At 39.7% G+C, this 16,346-nt stretch overlaps 1 protein-coding gene and 1 pseudogene across 7 annotated transcripts in view; one reads left to right on the top strand and one right to left on the bottom strand.

The window, feature by feature from the left end:
* col11a2 (collagen, type XI, alpha 2) overlaps positions 1-16,346 on the top strand; it is a 54,296-nt gene that overhangs the window by 30,927 nt on the left and 7,023 nt on the right. For all 7 annotated transcript variants that reach the window (XM_035991354.1, XM_031295544.2, XM_035991355.1 and 4 more), the window contains 36 exons: positions 421-474; positions 581-625; positions 2,460-2,513; positions 4,524-4,568; positions 4,744-4,797; positions 4,969-5,013; positions 6,154-6,207; positions 6,325-6,369; positions 6,490-6,543; positions 6,714-6,758; positions 6,967-7,020; positions 7,208-7,315; positions 7,976-8,029; positions 8,142-8,195; positions 8,430-8,474; positions 8,922-8,975; positions 9,436-9,480; positions 9,633-9,686; positions 10,086-10,139; positions 10,928-10,981; positions 11,124-11,321; positions 11,468-11,521; positions 11,658-11,765; positions 11,915-12,022; positions 12,159-12,212; positions 12,380-12,433; positions 12,867-12,974; positions 13,057-13,110; positions 13,226-13,279; positions 13,639-13,692; positions 13,822-13,875; positions 13,989-14,096; positions 14,315-14,368; positions 14,565-14,618; positions 14,955-15,008; positions 15,895-15,948. In XM_035991354.1, coding sequence (XP_035847247.1) covers positions 421-474; positions 581-625; positions 2,460-2,513; positions 4,524-4,568; positions 4,744-4,797; positions 4,969-5,013; positions 6,154-6,207; positions 6,325-6,369; positions 6,490-6,543; positions 6,714-6,758; positions 6,967-7,020; positions 7,208-7,315; positions 7,976-8,029; positions 8,142-8,195; positions 8,430-8,474; positions 8,922-8,975; positions 9,436-9,480; positions 9,633-9,686; positions 10,086-10,139; positions 10,928-10,981; positions 11,124-11,321; positions 11,468-11,521; positions 11,658-11,765; positions 11,915-12,022; positions 12,159-12,212; positions 12,380-12,433; positions 12,867-12,974; positions 13,057-13,110; positions 13,226-13,279; positions 13,639-13,692; positions 13,822-13,875; positions 13,989-14,096; positions 14,315-14,368; positions 14,565-14,618; positions 14,955-15,008; positions 15,895-15,948 — 2,295 coding nt within the window. The remainder of the gene's footprint in view (positions 1-420; positions 475-580; positions 626-2,459; positions 2,514-4,523; positions 4,569-4,743; positions 4,798-4,968; positions 5,014-6,153; positions 6,208-6,324; positions 6,370-6,489; positions 6,544-6,713; positions 6,759-6,966; positions 7,021-7,207; positions 7,316-7,975; positions 8,030-8,141; positions 8,196-8,429; positions 8,475-8,921; positions 8,976-9,435; positions 9,481-9,632; positions 9,687-10,085; positions 10,140-10,927; positions 10,982-11,123; positions 11,322-11,467; positions 11,522-11,657; positions 11,766-11,914; positions 12,023-12,158; positions 12,213-12,379; positions 12,434-12,866; positions 12,975-13,056; positions 13,111-13,225; positions 13,280-13,638; positions 13,693-13,821; positions 13,876-13,988; positions 14,097-14,314; positions 14,369-14,564; positions 14,619-14,954; positions 15,009-15,894; positions 15,949-16,346) is intronic.
* Positions 10,723-10,794, bottom strand: LOC116047518 (annotated as a pseudogene).

Raw genomic sequence — 16,346 nt, 5'->3', positions numbered from 1 at the left:
GGAACTCCAGCAATCTCCGGTGTCTTCACGGAGTCCTCGTCTGACAATTTCTTCTGTACTGAGCTTACTTTGGGCTCTCACGTAGTCAGCAATAAATAACTTTACTTCCAGCTTTAAGTTTAAATAAATAAGTAAGAGTGAACTGGCATACCAAGAAAACCACAGCATTAGTAGTAGGAATAGTGGTAGTAGAAAGAAGATTTTGCATGTTCTTTTTTGTTGTTGTTTATTAGGATTTCCTTCATTTTTTTACACAACATAGAAAACATACAATAACAATACAGCCATTTATAACCAGACGTTACCTAGACATACACAAGTGTTTAATATGTATAAGAACCTTAATACTTGGGTATCTGTTTGTAAACAGAGCTAAATCATGTTCGGATTCCTCACTCTGCCATTCTTTCATCTCCCCAGGGTGACTCAGGACCAATGGGACCCCCAGGTTCTCAAGGAGAGGACGGAGAGAGGGTACGAATATATGAGAAAAGAAAACATCCGTCATTTTGTCACTCCATAACTGATAATAATTGGCATGTTTACATCCTTGACATGTTGTTTCTGTTTGTCTTTCCAGGGAGACGACGGAGACATTGGACCCAGGGGTCTCCCAGGTGAACCAGTGAGTGTTTCAATGACAACACAGTCCAATTTTAAATCTTTCCCTCATGTCTATATGTCTCCGTTATAAACAGCATCCCAAAATACTGTACATCCCTGTGCATCCATCTTTCTACCTTCCCACCTGTTGTTTCTCAGCATAGCAATAATTCCTTAAATAGTTGGAGTTCTTCACTGTAATTATGTGTCAGGCATTGATGGAGGGGTAGAAGTGCTGCCAGGATCACTCACAGTTTATAGTGCAATGATTTCTACAAGGAAGTCTACAAGAAACATGTGCAGACTGAAATGTAATAGTTTGCAAGAAATGGATGTTTGGATGTAAACTCCTGTCAGCTTCATTAATAACATCAACCCTATGAGTAAGCCAGAATAAAAAACGTTCAAAATGTTACAAACTTTATAAAATAAGACTAGTTACATTTTTTTTCATAAAATGAGCCACTTTATTAGGTGCACCTGCGCAATCCAGTACAACAGCTCGGTCAAAAATTCTATCTTTGTAAAGTCTATAATGTTCTGTTTTTGTTGACACTGTCTGAAATGTGTACATTTAATATATTTATTACAGAGGTCATAGTTAGAAGTGGTGTTCTACTGGACTACATTATAATGAGAGATGGTTTTTAATAGTTTTGTCCCTATTTGCACATATAAGGGGGGGCGTGTGGGGAGGATCAGAATTTTAGAAAGACCTCTCAATATATTGCAGTCCAGTACAACAACACCACTAACTATATGACCTCAATTCTGAAACATATAACTACATTAACACCTCTCTGACAGTGTCAAAAAAGACCCTGAACATTATAGTCATCATAAAAGTAGACTTTATGGCAAAACAGTTAGATTGCCATCACTTATAAAGTGACCACTGGAGGTATTTATAAGTGGCGTATGCTGTACATTCAAATAAATCAAACCATTTAAAAAAACATCCAGACCTAGACCTGACATTGATGCCCTCTAAAATAAAATGATGTCTGACAAACAAATGAAAAGCCACATAAGTTAGACTTTCTTTTCCTCTTCACGTCAAAAAAGTGTTGTGCATGTACAACAGTATTTAACACAAGAGCACTACCATTTTTGAGGTCTCCCAAGTATTATTTTTTTGTGGGCACACTCTCAAGGAAATAGAATACTAAGCGCTATCTCTTTATAATCACCCACAACGCCTCAACATGAGGACAAAACCAAAATAAACGCATCATACTATATTCTCAATATCAACATTTCTGCTCATTTTCTTAAACCCCATCTGAAAATCTTTTGTCTTGTGGGAAGAATGTTAAAGAAACGTTTTAATTTAAAATGAGTGGTGGTCAAAGACACAAATTTAAAATCCAGCTACACACCTGCCTCCAAGAAAGTAGTATATCAAACATTTCTCACCAGTAGAGATGGCATTTAAAGAGAATTACAATTAAATAATAGACTTTTATAATAATAAGAATATACATTTCTATTTATATCAATCACACACATAAAAAAACAATTCCCTTAAACAAAAATTATTTTTAAAAAGGTACACCATCTACCAAATTATTGTAATCTGTCCATTTAGTTTGTTACAAATACTTGTTTTTTTTAAATCAACAAACAGTAACAATCATTACAATATAATCATTAGTTTGTCACGATGGTAATGTTGCAGCTGTAGCTGTTGTTGACCTTTGACCTCCCATTTTTATTCATCTATATTGTGATTTTTTCGATAATCAAAATTGTGAGGCTGTTGGAATATGACTTGGATTACTGACTGATCTGTGTGTGTGTGTGTGTGTGTGTGTGTGTGTGTGTGTGTGTGTGTGTGTGTGTGTGTGTGTGTGTAGGGACCTCGTGGTTTGCTCGGACCCAAAGGTCCTCCTGGAATCTCTGGACCTCCTGTGAGTAAAAACAAATTTTTTTTTTAAGATTATTTTTTGGGCATTTTTAGGCCTTTATTGACAGGACAGCTGAAAAAATGAAGGGGGAGAGAGAAGGGGGGAATGACATGCAGCAAAGGGCTGCAGGTCGGAGTCGAACCCAGGCCCGCTGCGTCGAGGAGTAAACCTCTATATATGGGCGCCCGCTCTACCAACTGAGCTATCTGGGCTCCCAGTAAAAACAATTTTAAACCACATTGTACTGCTTTTATTTTAGGAGCATTGTTTTATCCGTCTGTGACCACTGAATACCCACACCACCTCCTGAAACAACACCATGCAACCTGATATAAAGACGGGGATATCCAGTGATCTAAAAATGAACATGTAATGTTCCCACAATCACCTCAAAACGATACCAAGACACCCAGTATCACCCAGGATTTAGGCAGCCATTCCCAAGTGTCCATTTGACACTCATATATTTATATGTACTAGAGTTGTTTGGCTGTGGTTGAGGCCTGCCCTAAAAACAGTGGTACTGTACCAAAGTACAATTGTATGCTACTTTATACTTCTACTCCTTTCCATCTCAGAGGTTATTATTGTACTTTTTACTCCACTACATTTATTTGATAGCCATAGTTACTTTGCAGATTTAGATACAAATTTTGAATGAACTAATAAATGATGATTTATTATTAGTTAAGCAACCCCGCAATATATAAAGTAATTTAAATTAGCTCCACTTATACCAGTCAAAACATTAAAGTGATGAACACATATTAATGCATCAATAATTATAATCCAGTAATATTCATTCATATATGATTCTAAAATGGGCCATTTTGTATAGTAAGTACTTTTACTTTTGGTAAATAATGCTAATACTTTTGTTCTTTTACTTTAAAATTATGTTGGACTTTTACTTGTAACAGAGTATTTCTAGTGGTGTTGCTATTTCTACTTAAAGTGCTCATATTATATTCACAAACTGCTCCAAACAGCTCTATTGTAGTCCAGCCTTTACTTCCGTGACGAACGTGCGTCACTTTGTAACACACGTTATAATGCTCGCCTAGCTGCTAGCATGGCACGCCCTCATACTCTGCTTCTGACTGGCTAGTAGTCCTTACCTAGTTACTGCCCATGTGAGACTCCCAACAAAGATGGAATAGAAGTGAGATTCAAACAGAGAGCTCAACACACAGGGTGAAAAGAGGAGCTGCAGCAATGTGCAGTACAACAAAAATATGGTGTTTTTTGAAATTTAAACCATGTAAACCTATTCTGATATAACCTCTAAATACAATTATGAACCTGAAAATGAGCATAATATGAGCACTTTAAGTAAAACATCAGAGTACTTCTTCAACCAGTATTTAAAAGAGTACTCCAAAGATTTAGCAAGGCACTCCTTTAACATTGTCTGAATCACAGACAGTTTTTTGAAAAGGATCCAAATTAATGCAGCAGAACCAGAGACATAGTCAGGTTTTTTTATATTCTTCTTCATTAAAACCTGGTGCCCACATTCCCCACAATGCAACTCGACCGCTAACGGTTGGTCAGAGATTCAGGTGTGTTATGCTAGTAGCAGCTAATGTAGCCTCCAGCTGCTAACCTGAAGCGGAGCTGAAGAGCGGGCTACAGAGGTCTGGCGAGCCAGCATCACTTGAGGACATTTATCAGCTTCAGTAGCTTTTACTACTTAAGACCTGTAAACAGACATGTATGGGTAAAATCAGTGGAGTTCCCCTTTAAGCTGCAGTTTTTAAGTGCTGATTCCCACAAAGCCAAACCACACACTCCCATCATCACCAAAATCTATAATTTGCTGTGAGTGGCATTGAGCAATAAGGCACTAGCAAGGATCGTATCAGTTCCTACAGCAGGCAGCAAAAAAAAGAATTGCTTTGAATATAAAAGTGAGTTAATCATTAGTATGTGCATCTGTGTTTGAATTGTTGACATCATTGTTGTTCAGATTTCCATTCTGATTCTTCTCTGTTCATCCTCTTTCCTTCTCAGGGTGTACGAGGAAATGACGGGCCCCACGGTCCCAAGGGAAACCTGGTCAGTGTCACTTTAAGTTGTCTACTATGTTATCATTTAACTTTTGAATCAGCTGTAAGTCAGTGGCTGTAATTGCATCACAAAAACTTTTATTATGAGTAATTCTAATATGTGACACTCTTTTCCTCATCTGTCCTCCACTTTGTCATCACTTTATCTTCTTTCTGTGTCTCAGGGTCCCCAAGGAGAGCCAGGACCTCCAGGTCAGCAGGGAACCCCAGGAACTCAGGTGAGGCCGCGGACAGTTGGTCCCTGTCACATACTGTACTTGTGTAATATTAACCTCTTTCACTAAGTAACTGTGTGTGAAAGAGCAAAGGTGTGCATGCACATGCACACAAAACAAAAGGAAACAGTAATGTTGAGAGTGTGCATTCATTCATTTATTGTTTCTTTCCAGGGAATGGCAGGACCTCAGGGAGCCCTCGGACCCCCAGGAGAGAAAGTAAGATACCAAGAATATATACACTTACAAAAATACTGCAAGATAACAGGAAGTTAGCTCAGGGAAGTTATACAATTGAGGATGAACGTTTACACCTTTTATCTCTTTATTTATGAAGGATAGATGTCCAAAAAGCCCTTTAACCCTGTGAGGTATTTTGGATAGCTAATATCGCAACATGTAGAGAGCTTTCTACATCCGCAATTTGTTGTATTTGTTGTATAAAAAAAAAACAAGCAAGTAGATATTAGACTGTTACATAATGCAATGAAAGATATTACAAAAGTGAAAACCAGCAATATATCAGTTTGGGAGACTTGCAGTTCATAAGACAAGTCCATAAGAAAACCAAAAAATATTTCATAGTCCATATTCTAACATCACATTTTTTTGTCCAGAAAGTATGTAGGTTTTTAAGTGTTTCAAGTAAATGTATGTATATATATATATATATATATATATATATATATATATATATATATATATATATATATATTACATTAACAAATAAGTGTATTGTTTAATGATAATTTTATTCACATGGTCCGGAAATTGTGAAAAAGATGAAGTTATACTCAAGACATGAGATGAGATCTGATTGGATTAGATTAGATGTAACATAACATGCACTGTATATCATATGTTATTATTCTTGATTTCAATACATAAAGGGATGAGGAGGATTGCTTGATGATTACTCTTTATTGATGTCTTTTTTCTCTTGTAGACTTTCAAAACAACAGTCCTTTTGTGTGCTTATTTGCTTTCTTGGCAGTAGTAACGTGAGAAAACACTCTTGTATCTCTTCGTTTAAATATGAGCTATAGCCAGCAGCAGATTATCTTATTTTAGCTTAGCATAAAGTCTGCTAGCCAGGCTCTGTCCAGAGGTAAAAAAAGAATCCACCTACTAATAATGGCAGTTCAAGTAACTCTGCAATCACATTGGAATTACACATCCTTCTCTCTGGAACATTAAGCATAGAAAGGAAGCAGCTCCCACTTGTCAGCTTGGTAACTACACCGTTATTAGCACTGGTTATTTCTCTTTGGGTGTTTCAGGGCAGTTACCAAACAGTTTGAAGTGCATTACCACCCCCCTCTGGACTCTCACTCATGACCACCTTGTCTTCTCCTCCAGGGTCCCACAGGAAAACCAGGCCTGCCAGGAATGCCTGGAGCTGACGGCCCTCCTGTACGTTGAGTCTCTTCCTTATTTTTCTTTGATTATATCATTAAAACTGAATTAGGTTGAATCTACCAACACTGGATGTCCTTGCTGAGACTTGAGCTCTCTGTCTTTCCTTCTCAGGGTCACCCAGGGAAGGAGGGGCCTTCTGGCACCAAAGGAAACCAGGTGGGTGTCAGTCATCAGCCCATCACACCCCGGCCATGGTGTCCCTTCCATCGAACACACTCTTACTTTAAGGCATTTATTGTGCTGTTAACTCATACTTCTTTCTTTGACCTTCTCCAGGGTCCCAACGGTCCCCAGGGATCTATCGGCTATCCCGGCCCTCGTGGCATCAAGGTCAGTTCAGTTCATTTTTTCATTAAGTCTTCTTTGTCAGGTCACTTTTGCACACTTTAAATTACTTCTTGATTTTTTTTAGGATTTTGTATTGCATGTGCAAATAAACATAACGATTTAAATGTTCCTTAGTATATCAGTGTATTGATTATGCAATGCTTTAATTGCAGGGAAGTCAAGGAATCCGCGGACTGAAGGGCCACAAGGGAGAGAAGGTAAGTGATGCATTACAGTATAATACTTCCACTTAGTCAAGATATACCCTCACTTAAAATCACAATTGCATAGTGTACATTTTTAGTTGACACACAATAGCAAAAACAAAAAACAGGACATGTTCACGTCTTTGTCTAAAATGATTTTGAGTTCAATTCAATAATAAACAGGCTGATGTAGTCTTTTGATGTTTGCTTGTGTTTCTAGGGAGAAGATGGTTTCCCTGGAATTAAGGGAGATTTTGGTGTCAAGGGAGAGAGGGTAAGATTGATTGATTGATTGATTGATTGATTGATTGATTGATTGATTGATGATTCATTGATTCACTGATTCATTAATTGACTTATTCATTGTCATTTCATATCTTTGCCATATTGTCTGAGTTATTACTCTGTGTATCTGTATATATTTTGTTGATTTGATCTGATAGTTTTGCTCCTGCTGACAGGGTGAGCTTGGAGTATCAGGGCCCAGAGGAGAGGATGGTCCAGAGGGGCCAAAGGGTCGCGTCGGACCCCCCGGTGAGCTCGGACCAATTGGACTAGTTGGAGAGAAGGTACAACCAGATTACATGATTGGCTCTGAGTAACGTGAGATAGGTTACTGATATTCTTAGGAGCATCATTTCCTGCTTTATGTATTATTCACCAAAAGTGAAATTCTTCTGAGACTGAACTTTTGGTTTTTGTGTTGCAAATTCTGATATTTCCTATAAATTTACCAAGATATTTCCATTTCTTAAAATTAGGGTGAGGCTTCCTCTTTGACAACATTAGGCAGGAAATATCACTGTGCTGCCCTCTGGTGGTTGTACACATATGTGCACTTAAGTGAAATGTGACATTTACACATTACAACAGTATTTTATAATTATATTACAAATTATAAGTATATTTGAATGAAACATGGGCATTTCATTTTCACATATGTTTTTTTTATTATTGTTGTGTAAGTTGCTGTGACTAAACCTCTGATATTTTGCCATTCATGTTATTGCATGTTAATATCACCGTAGCACACCTGAGCACAATATCAGCTAATTCTCGTTTACCTTCATATTGTGGCATATTTTTCTGAATTGGAACAAATCATCACTGGCACGCTTGTGATACAATTTGTTGTGTAGCAGTTTGGTAATATTTAAAACACAATTACAGATGGTGTGATCCATTCACATTAAAGGATAATGATTAATGACATCATCACATCATTTCAGGGTAAACTTGGTGTACCTGGACTTCCTGGATATCCTGGAAGACAAGGACCCAAGGTAAGAGAAACACACATATCATCCTCACGGGCACATTTATTCATCCAGGATGACTTTTTTTCACACAAGTGATCACCAGGCCTTACAGTGCTTATGTTGATTTGTTTTTTAGGGATCTCTTGGATTCCCAGGATTCCCCGGCTCAAACGGCGAGAAGGGAACAAGGGTAACTCGATGGCTCTGTTTATTTTGCTTCTTAAGCCCGACTATTCAGCTCCTTAGGGCCATAGATAATAAGTGATCAAAGCAGTGATCAATGTCGAAGTGTCAAATGAGGTAGCTGATGAATGATCTCTACACAGATAAGATGGACTGATGGAGCCTGTATTTATCGTCAGTATTGTACGGTTCACTTCTGTCTGACTGAGTCTGAAATTGTGTTTTTTGTTTGTTTTTTCAGGGTCTTGGTGGCAAATCAGGGCCTAGAGGACAAAGAGGACCAACGGTACCATTTCATTTAATTATTTATTCCTTCTTTTAGCCAGTTTGTAAAAGCTATGCTCGGTCTGAGGATGATGATCTTTGATCCTTCTTCTACTCAAGCTGTTGAGCACAGATGGACAAAAACAGTTTTTGTAGGCTCTCGATATTTTGAGAGTAACGTAGCACCTGAGCAGAGTTTTACTGCCCTCTCTGGTTGACAGTGTCTAGCCTGTTGCAGCTCTGACCCTTTGGTTATGATAGTACACCTGTGCATCACTGCAGCAAAGTGAGATATTAAAGCACTGGAGCTCAGCAAAAACAAGATTTTCAGGGGGTTTTAAGTTATTCTTTAAGCACTGATTTGATGTGATTTAATTAATTTAAATCTCTCGTAACATCAACGTAGTCACAGATAGCGTCACTTTTGCATAGTTTTTCACTAATTCTGCTCACTGTTTGTGTCCACCAGGGCCCCAGAGGGCAGAGAGGACCGAGGGGCGCGACTGGGAAATCAGGAGCAAAGGTTTGTTTTGGGAAATTGTCCACATAATTGCTTGGCGAGTGCTTATTATGATGATTATGTTGATGATTATTTTGTGTTGATGATAATGTTTTGTCATTGTTATCATAGTAATCATCATTGTACATTTATATTGATGGAACTAAAACTTCAAAGCTGGATGTCTTGTTTTTTTTTATTTATTTATTTTTTTTTATAACTCAATCACTCAATTTGAATTTGACTCCCAACAATTTAAATAAAAACACGGCCCGGTATTTTGATATTTAATGAAAAGGCTTATCTTCAGTGCTTTGTCCCTGTACTTTGTCATCTGTTTTCTTTGATTCATTTACATATTTCTAACGGGTCTTTGCAAGATTTAAGCCTATCTCAAGAAGCAAAATATATTAAAGAATAATAGTTTGAGATCTGAAACTTTTCTCTTTTTTATTTACTGTGTTGTTGTTTTGTTGCCTGTTAGGGAACTTCTGGAAGCGATGGCCCTCCCGGTCCTCCTGGAGAGAGGGTGAGCGCTTCATTTTTATTACATGTCCTGCTGCGTAGCACTCTGTCAGACCGCACGTTCAAATCTGTGCCTCATTTTTTTAAGATTTTGGTTAAGACACTGATGGCTCTATTGGGGATTTCATATTATATCATATGTTGTTGTCTCATCAGGGATTGCCCGGACCTCAGGGAGCCAACGGTTTCCCCGGACCAAAGGGACCTCCCGTAAGAAAACGTTTTGATACCAGTTTCTTATTGACTGATTGTAGACACGTCAGAATCAGAATCAGAAAAGGTTTTATTGCCAAGTACGTTTTTTACACATACAAGGAATTTGTCATGGTGTTGTTGGTGCATGTCACACATTCTGTAAATATAAGAAGGATCAGAAGAATATAAACAATATAAGTATAAATATATACACACAGTATGTATTAACTAAAATTAAATTAAATAAATAAGTAAAAAGGACCGGTACAGCAGAGTACATTGTGTATAGTCAAGGTAGTATCACTGGCTGCTCATAAGAGAATCGTAGTACATTGATCCAACAGCTTGTAGGGAAAGCTCTCATAAGGTGGAGATTGAATTCAAATGTGATGGTTGATTGATGTTTCGTTACAGGGACCACCAGGAAAGGATGGGCTGCCTGGACACCCTGGGCAGAGAGGAGAAGTTGTGAGTTGTGGTTTTTTACTACTCTTAAAGATGGTTCACCTGTTTACACTGATGAATTTAAGACTTTTACACTGATTCCAGTCATGGCTTTCTTATAGGATCCAGTCACTCTTTTTTTAATATACCTGATGAAGATGCAGTCACTCAGAAATGTTTGTTACAGATCATTCATTATAATGTTTTTTTTTTTGTTGTTGTTTTTTTAATTTTTGGGCATTTTTAGGCCTTTATTGACAGGACAGCTGAAGAAATGAAAGGGGAGAGGGGGAGGGGGGGATGACATGCAGCAAAGGGCCGCAGGTCGGAGTCGAACCCGGGCCCGCTGCGTCAAGGAGTAAACCTCTATATATGGGCGCCTGCTATACCAACTGAGCTAGCTGGGCGCCCGATAATTCATTATAATGTGGAAAAATATATAATTTATGTGTTTTACACTATTTTCTGTTGATCTTTGAATTACATTTTTAATGACAGCCTTTGGAGGTGTGTTGGATTCAAAGAGATCTTAGTAGTAGTTTTTGTTTGTGTTTTGTTTGTCCTGATAATTTGACATCATGACAAATTAAATACGAAGCTTAAAGAAATAATGTGGAAACGCTTCACGAATTTGCATGTCATCCTTTCGCAGGGGCCATGCTAATCTTCTCTGTATCACGTGCTGCCTGAGCAAGCACATTAGTTATAGTTTGTTCAATCTCAATTAACCCCAATAATGTTCCTACCCAGGCTTTCTTTAGATATCAATATCGTTTGTAGATTTGTTTGTTAACTGAGTTTCTCTCCTCCAGGGTTTCCAAGGTAAAATGGGTCCACCTGGGCCTCCTGGAGTCGTTGGACCTCAGGTGAGTCTTCTTAATCATGGTGCAGAATTCTTCATTACCGATACAGTAAATCATATCAGTTTCCATAACAACAACCTCTTTTCTTTTCTTCTATCCCAACATCTTCTTCCCCTCTGTGCCCTGTCCATCTCCATCCTCCCAGGGTCCATCAGGAGAGACCGGCCCCATGGGCGAGCGCGGCCACCCTGGACCCCCAGGTCCACCTGGAGAGCAGGGACTTTCTGGTCCCTCAGGGAAGGAGGGCACCAAGGGAGACCCTGGACCCCCCGGAGGCCCCGGTAAAGACGGACCCCCAGGACTGAGAGGTTTCCCTGGAGAGAGAGGACTGCCTGGAACCCCTGTGAGTACAACCAGGAGAAATACTGCGTAGATCATCGGGCAGATATTGATCACTTTGATAGCAGTAAATTGACCTTTTGGATAAAAGTGTCGTGCAGAGGTGAGGTGAAAGAGTACTGATTAATCCCTTCTTGTCTTTTCTTTCAGGGAGGAGGAGGACTCAAGGGAAGTGAAGGACCTGCCGGACCTCCTGGACCTGCTGTACGTTTCAAACCATATGAAAATTATTATTATTTTATTATAATATATCTCAGTGCATCCAACTTAAGAATGAAGTACTGACTTAATGAGCACCAGCTGTAATCGGTACTGTCTTTATGATTTTGTACCTCTGTAGGGGTCTCCTGGTGAGAGGGGCCAAGCTGGTACTGCTGGACCTGTTGGACCTCCTGGTAGACCCGGCCCTCAGGGGCCTCCTGGACCCTCTGGAGAGAAGGGAGTTCCTGTGAGTATTCTGGACATTTTTATCCAATGTGCAGTACAGTAGTGCTCGACAATCAGACGAATATTCCAAAGACATTGTCAATCTAGCCAAAGTAAAAAACTATCAACTACTGTATTGATTCTCCTCTTATTTCTTTTTCTCCTGTCAAGGGTGAGAAAGGCCCTATCGGCCCGGCCGGTCGTGATGGAGTGCAGGGTGCCGTCGGTCTGCCGGGTCCTGCCGGATCACCTGGAGTACCCGGAGAGGATGGAGACAAGGCCAGTAATTCTAGATAACAGTTCCAACACATCATTAGTTACATCATTATTCCACCCTGTTCTTATCGGGATCTGATGATCACTCATTCCTGAGCTTTGTTTAAATCTTGTCTTTGCTGTAACTTTGTCGATGCAGGGTGAGGTTGGAGAGCACGGTCAGAAGGGCGCCAAGGGAGGAAAAGGAGAGCATGTGAGTGACGCCGACGCGCATCAAGCCCTAAGATTTCTTTCTGATCGGAAATGAGCCGAATTGAATTTGTGTAAATGAAAATGTTGTTGCTGCTGTTTCTCTGTTCAGCGGATCACTGCTGGTTGTTCTTCTCATTGTTTGTATGCTTGTTTTGTGTCTGTTGGTAGGGTCCTCCTGGTCCACCCGGGCCAATGGGTCCTGTCGGTCAGCCTGGTCCTGCTGTAAGTACAAACTTGAACACTTTGAAGACAAAATCAGACAGTTTGCAGTGCCACTTCATTGTTCTGTGGTGTTCCTGATTGCATAAACTTGCAGTTTGCTGCATTTGGACCCAGTTGAGTTTCTAGGCGGCACTCTTCTATTTGTTAAGATATGGTGATTGTCATTGCTCACGCTGCAAACTCTGTCTTTCTATTTATTCCCAACAAACTAGGATATAAAATACATAACCGCCAGATACATGAGCTATCAATATGATAAAGGGTTTAGCAAAATGGAAATAAAAAATAAACTATCAAATAAATAAATAAATATACGAACATGTTAAGGCATTGAACATTCAATCACTATCACGAATATATGGAGACAATGTTTTCAGCTAACTTATTTTCATCTCGTGTCTTTTATTTATTTTTTTCTTCTTCTGTGGTGCAGGGTGCTGATGGAGAGCTTGGACCGAGGGGCCAGCAGGGGCCTTTTGGAGCTAAAGGTGACGAAGGAACCAGAGGATTCCCAGGAGCCCCGGGACCAATCGGACTGCAGGTAAGATAAAAGCTATGTCACTATTGTGCTAGGCTGCTAAGCTAAGTTCATTGTTTGTGTAACTGTCACCTGTGTCCTGCAGGGATTGCCAGGACCCCCGGGTGAGAAGGGAGAGACAGGAGATGTTGGACCTCTGGTGAGTTTCAGAAATATACATGACATCAATCGTAATGACTTGGCTTCAGTGACTTATTTTATAAAAATAAAAATCATAAATGACAATAAAAGCATGAGCCTCTTTATGTTTCCAGGGTCCCCCAGGCCCTCCAGGACCCCGGGGCCCCGCTGGACCCAACGGTGCTGACGTGAGTGTTTATTATTTATGAAATGACAACAACATGTTATCTGCATGATTCACGCTACAAAGAGCTGCTGTGGAGCTGTTACACCGACTGACAGTGGTAGCATGTTGAACAAAACTGCTCCAAAAACAGCAATAGTCTTGAATTTTGTTTTATGAATAACACACAGACCACCACACTGCCATGGTTTGCTTATTAACAATTATGTGAAATGATTATATCACGTTACATTCAAAATGAATAGTGTTAGGTAGGTAAATGTAAAAGTAGAATAGGTCTTACTTTTTTTGCCCATGATAACCATTTTGATGTGAATTATTTAATCTTTTTGTCTGATTTGTTTTTGTGTGGGTTTTTTTCAGGGTCCTCAAGGTCCTCCTGGTGGTTTGGGTAATCCTGGACCTCTTGGAGAGAAGGTGCACACGTGTTTTTTTGCTAACATCAAAGCACTATTTCTGCATGAGTCTGATGGTATCCAAAGAAATAAAAACTGAAATAATTTCAACTCGTCCTGAGAACTAAAAGCAATACTGTCTGCTTCACAGGGAGAGCCTGGTGAGGGTGGACCACCTGGAATCGTAGGGGAGCCCGGAAAGAAGGTGAGTGGCTGACCCTAACACCTTGTGGAGTGAGATATCAGGAGACTGCGCCTTTTACTGACTGCTTAATATCATCCATGAGTTAACCGAGAGTTCTGCGCTCCTGTTGGCAGGGCCCTCGTGGAGAGCGCGGAGAGAAGGGAGAGGCCGGACAGCCTGGAACAGCTGGACCTGCTGGAGGACGGGGACGACCGGGAGATGACGGACCCAAAGGAAACCCTGTATGGCTCCCATGATGAAATATACACACACACACACACACACAGACACACACACACAAAGACATTGCCATAAAGACCGATAACTTGAAACTCCACTGCACTGACAAGTGTTTTTCTCCCTAAATTCTTCTTTCCCCTCATTCTATTGTCATAAATTCAGACACCATTTTGACCTCTGTCGTTTAATCTGTGAGTTTTGTTTTTGCTTCTAACTTCAGGGTCCTGTTGGTTTCCCTGGTGATCCTGGTCCCCCTGGTGAGCTTGGACCCCGAGTAAGTACCCTATTCTGAAGAATACATGTCAGTATCATATTTAACCACCATAGCAGTAATATATTCTGTTCTCTACGTGGCTGTACAGCTGCCGACTGTTCAGCTTACATACATACACATGTTGTCTTGAGCTTTTAACTTAACTACTGTAAACAACAGGAAGAAAACCCCCTAACCCTGATCTGCTTTACTTCAGGGTCAAGATGGCGCCAAGGGAGAGAGAGGAGAAGATGGCGAAGCAGGCGAATCTGTAGGTTCAAAAGATGCAACAATGTGAACATTGTGTTCTCAATGGTGTCGAGACTATCTCTCCACAGAGTTACATATTCCATATGTACGGGGGACTGACCCACTGGGGTAGTTTACGTGAATACCACTTTAAGACACACCACTACATGGCCCATGCTTGGGCATAAAAGGCCTAGGTATGCATGGGTTCACTGAGTTACATTGATTGGAATGGTATCCGAGCTGCTTTTCCCTAGAGAGATAGTCTCTTCACTCAGAGAACCAGAGTTACCTTGTAACCGAACGTTATAAAAATGCCTCAGTGTCGTCACTCTGCTGTTTCTGCCTCCTATCGCAGGGCTCACCTGGACCTCCTGGGGAGAATGGACCTCCCGGCCCACTGGGAAAGAGGGTAAGGTCACCATCTTTATCTGACAGCCACCTGGTCCCACCAAGAAGTGTTTTAAATAAAAAAGCACAGTGGCAGCCATGGAAGCATCCATTCTGCCTCTAATCTCCAATGTCACTGGCCAAAGCATTTCTTTTTGTATTGTGAAGTGTTTCACTAAGTCCAACTCTTGTTGTATGCTTTGGGAGTTAAAGGGAGAAGAAACATTTAACACACAATTACTTGGTTTTGCTGCAGTAATGCAGTCACCATCCAATAATAAGTGCAGACACACTATCCACACTCATGCATAACATGTTTGCCAACTCCTTTCAACACGCTAACTGTGACCACCCAATGTGAATCACAGATCATTCTACCCAATCACTAATAATACGTCCCTGTGTTTGTCAACTGTCCTGTCCAGTCCCGTCTTGTCACGTCTCACTTTCCTCTGTTGTCTGTCTGTCACCTTGTCACGTTTTATGTGTTATGTGTTACACTCCGTATGTGGTGCTTTAATCCCCCCTGCCCTTATATACATCCAGGGTCTCGCTAAAACAGGGTGGTTATGGTAGGACAACAGTTAATGCACTGAATGTAAATCTAAATCTGAATGTTGTTTTGTGTTGAATTGTGTATCTAAATATATGGTGGTGGGCCCAAAAAAAAAATAATAATAATAAGTGCAGACAGAGATGTTGTATTCAATACAGATTCTCTCCAGTTTTAGAATTGCCTATATTTGACATAATCTAGTAAATGTATTTCTTGCTACAGATTTGATGAAATTATGGAATTTGAAAGTACATAATATATTATTATTATTATTATTATTATTATATATATATATATATATATATATATATATATATATATATTGTTGTTAATGTACTGTTTAATTTTCCAGGGCCCTGCTGGAACCAGAGGACCAGAGGGACGTCAGGGAGAGAAGGGAACTAAGGTGAGTCTGGAGCTTTTTAGTACATTATTCAACTCCCTGAGGTTCTGCATAGAAAATGTTAAATCTAAACTCATGGGCAAATGATACAAAAATGGTATAAATATACAGTACCAAAATTGACATCAGATCACTGTCTCACTTCCTGGTGATGATAGTTTCCATTAATGATCCCAGGATAAATCACTGACTCTGCTTTTATTCTGAATAACATTTGCACCCTGATAATGTATTTCTCTTAGTCTTTGATACGTTATTTCTGCAACAAAAGTTTTAGCAGCTAACTTCTCATCTCATCTGGTTTTCTTTTGTTCTGCAATTGTGATACACAACTTATACTGTTACATAATGCACGCGATAACTTAAAACACATTTTTAATCGTGTTTCTCACAATCCTCAT

Source organism: Sander lucioperca, chromosome 14 (assembly GCF_008315115.2).
Source record: "Sander lucioperca isolate FBNREF2018 chromosome 14, SLUC_FBN_1.2, whole genome shotgun sequence".
NCBI lineage: Eukaryota > Metazoa > Chordata > Actinopteri > Perciformes > Percidae > Sander > Sander lucioperca.
The sequence above is the reverse complement of the archived record's forward strand: the minus strand, read 5'-3'. Positions and strand labels throughout refer to the sequence as shown.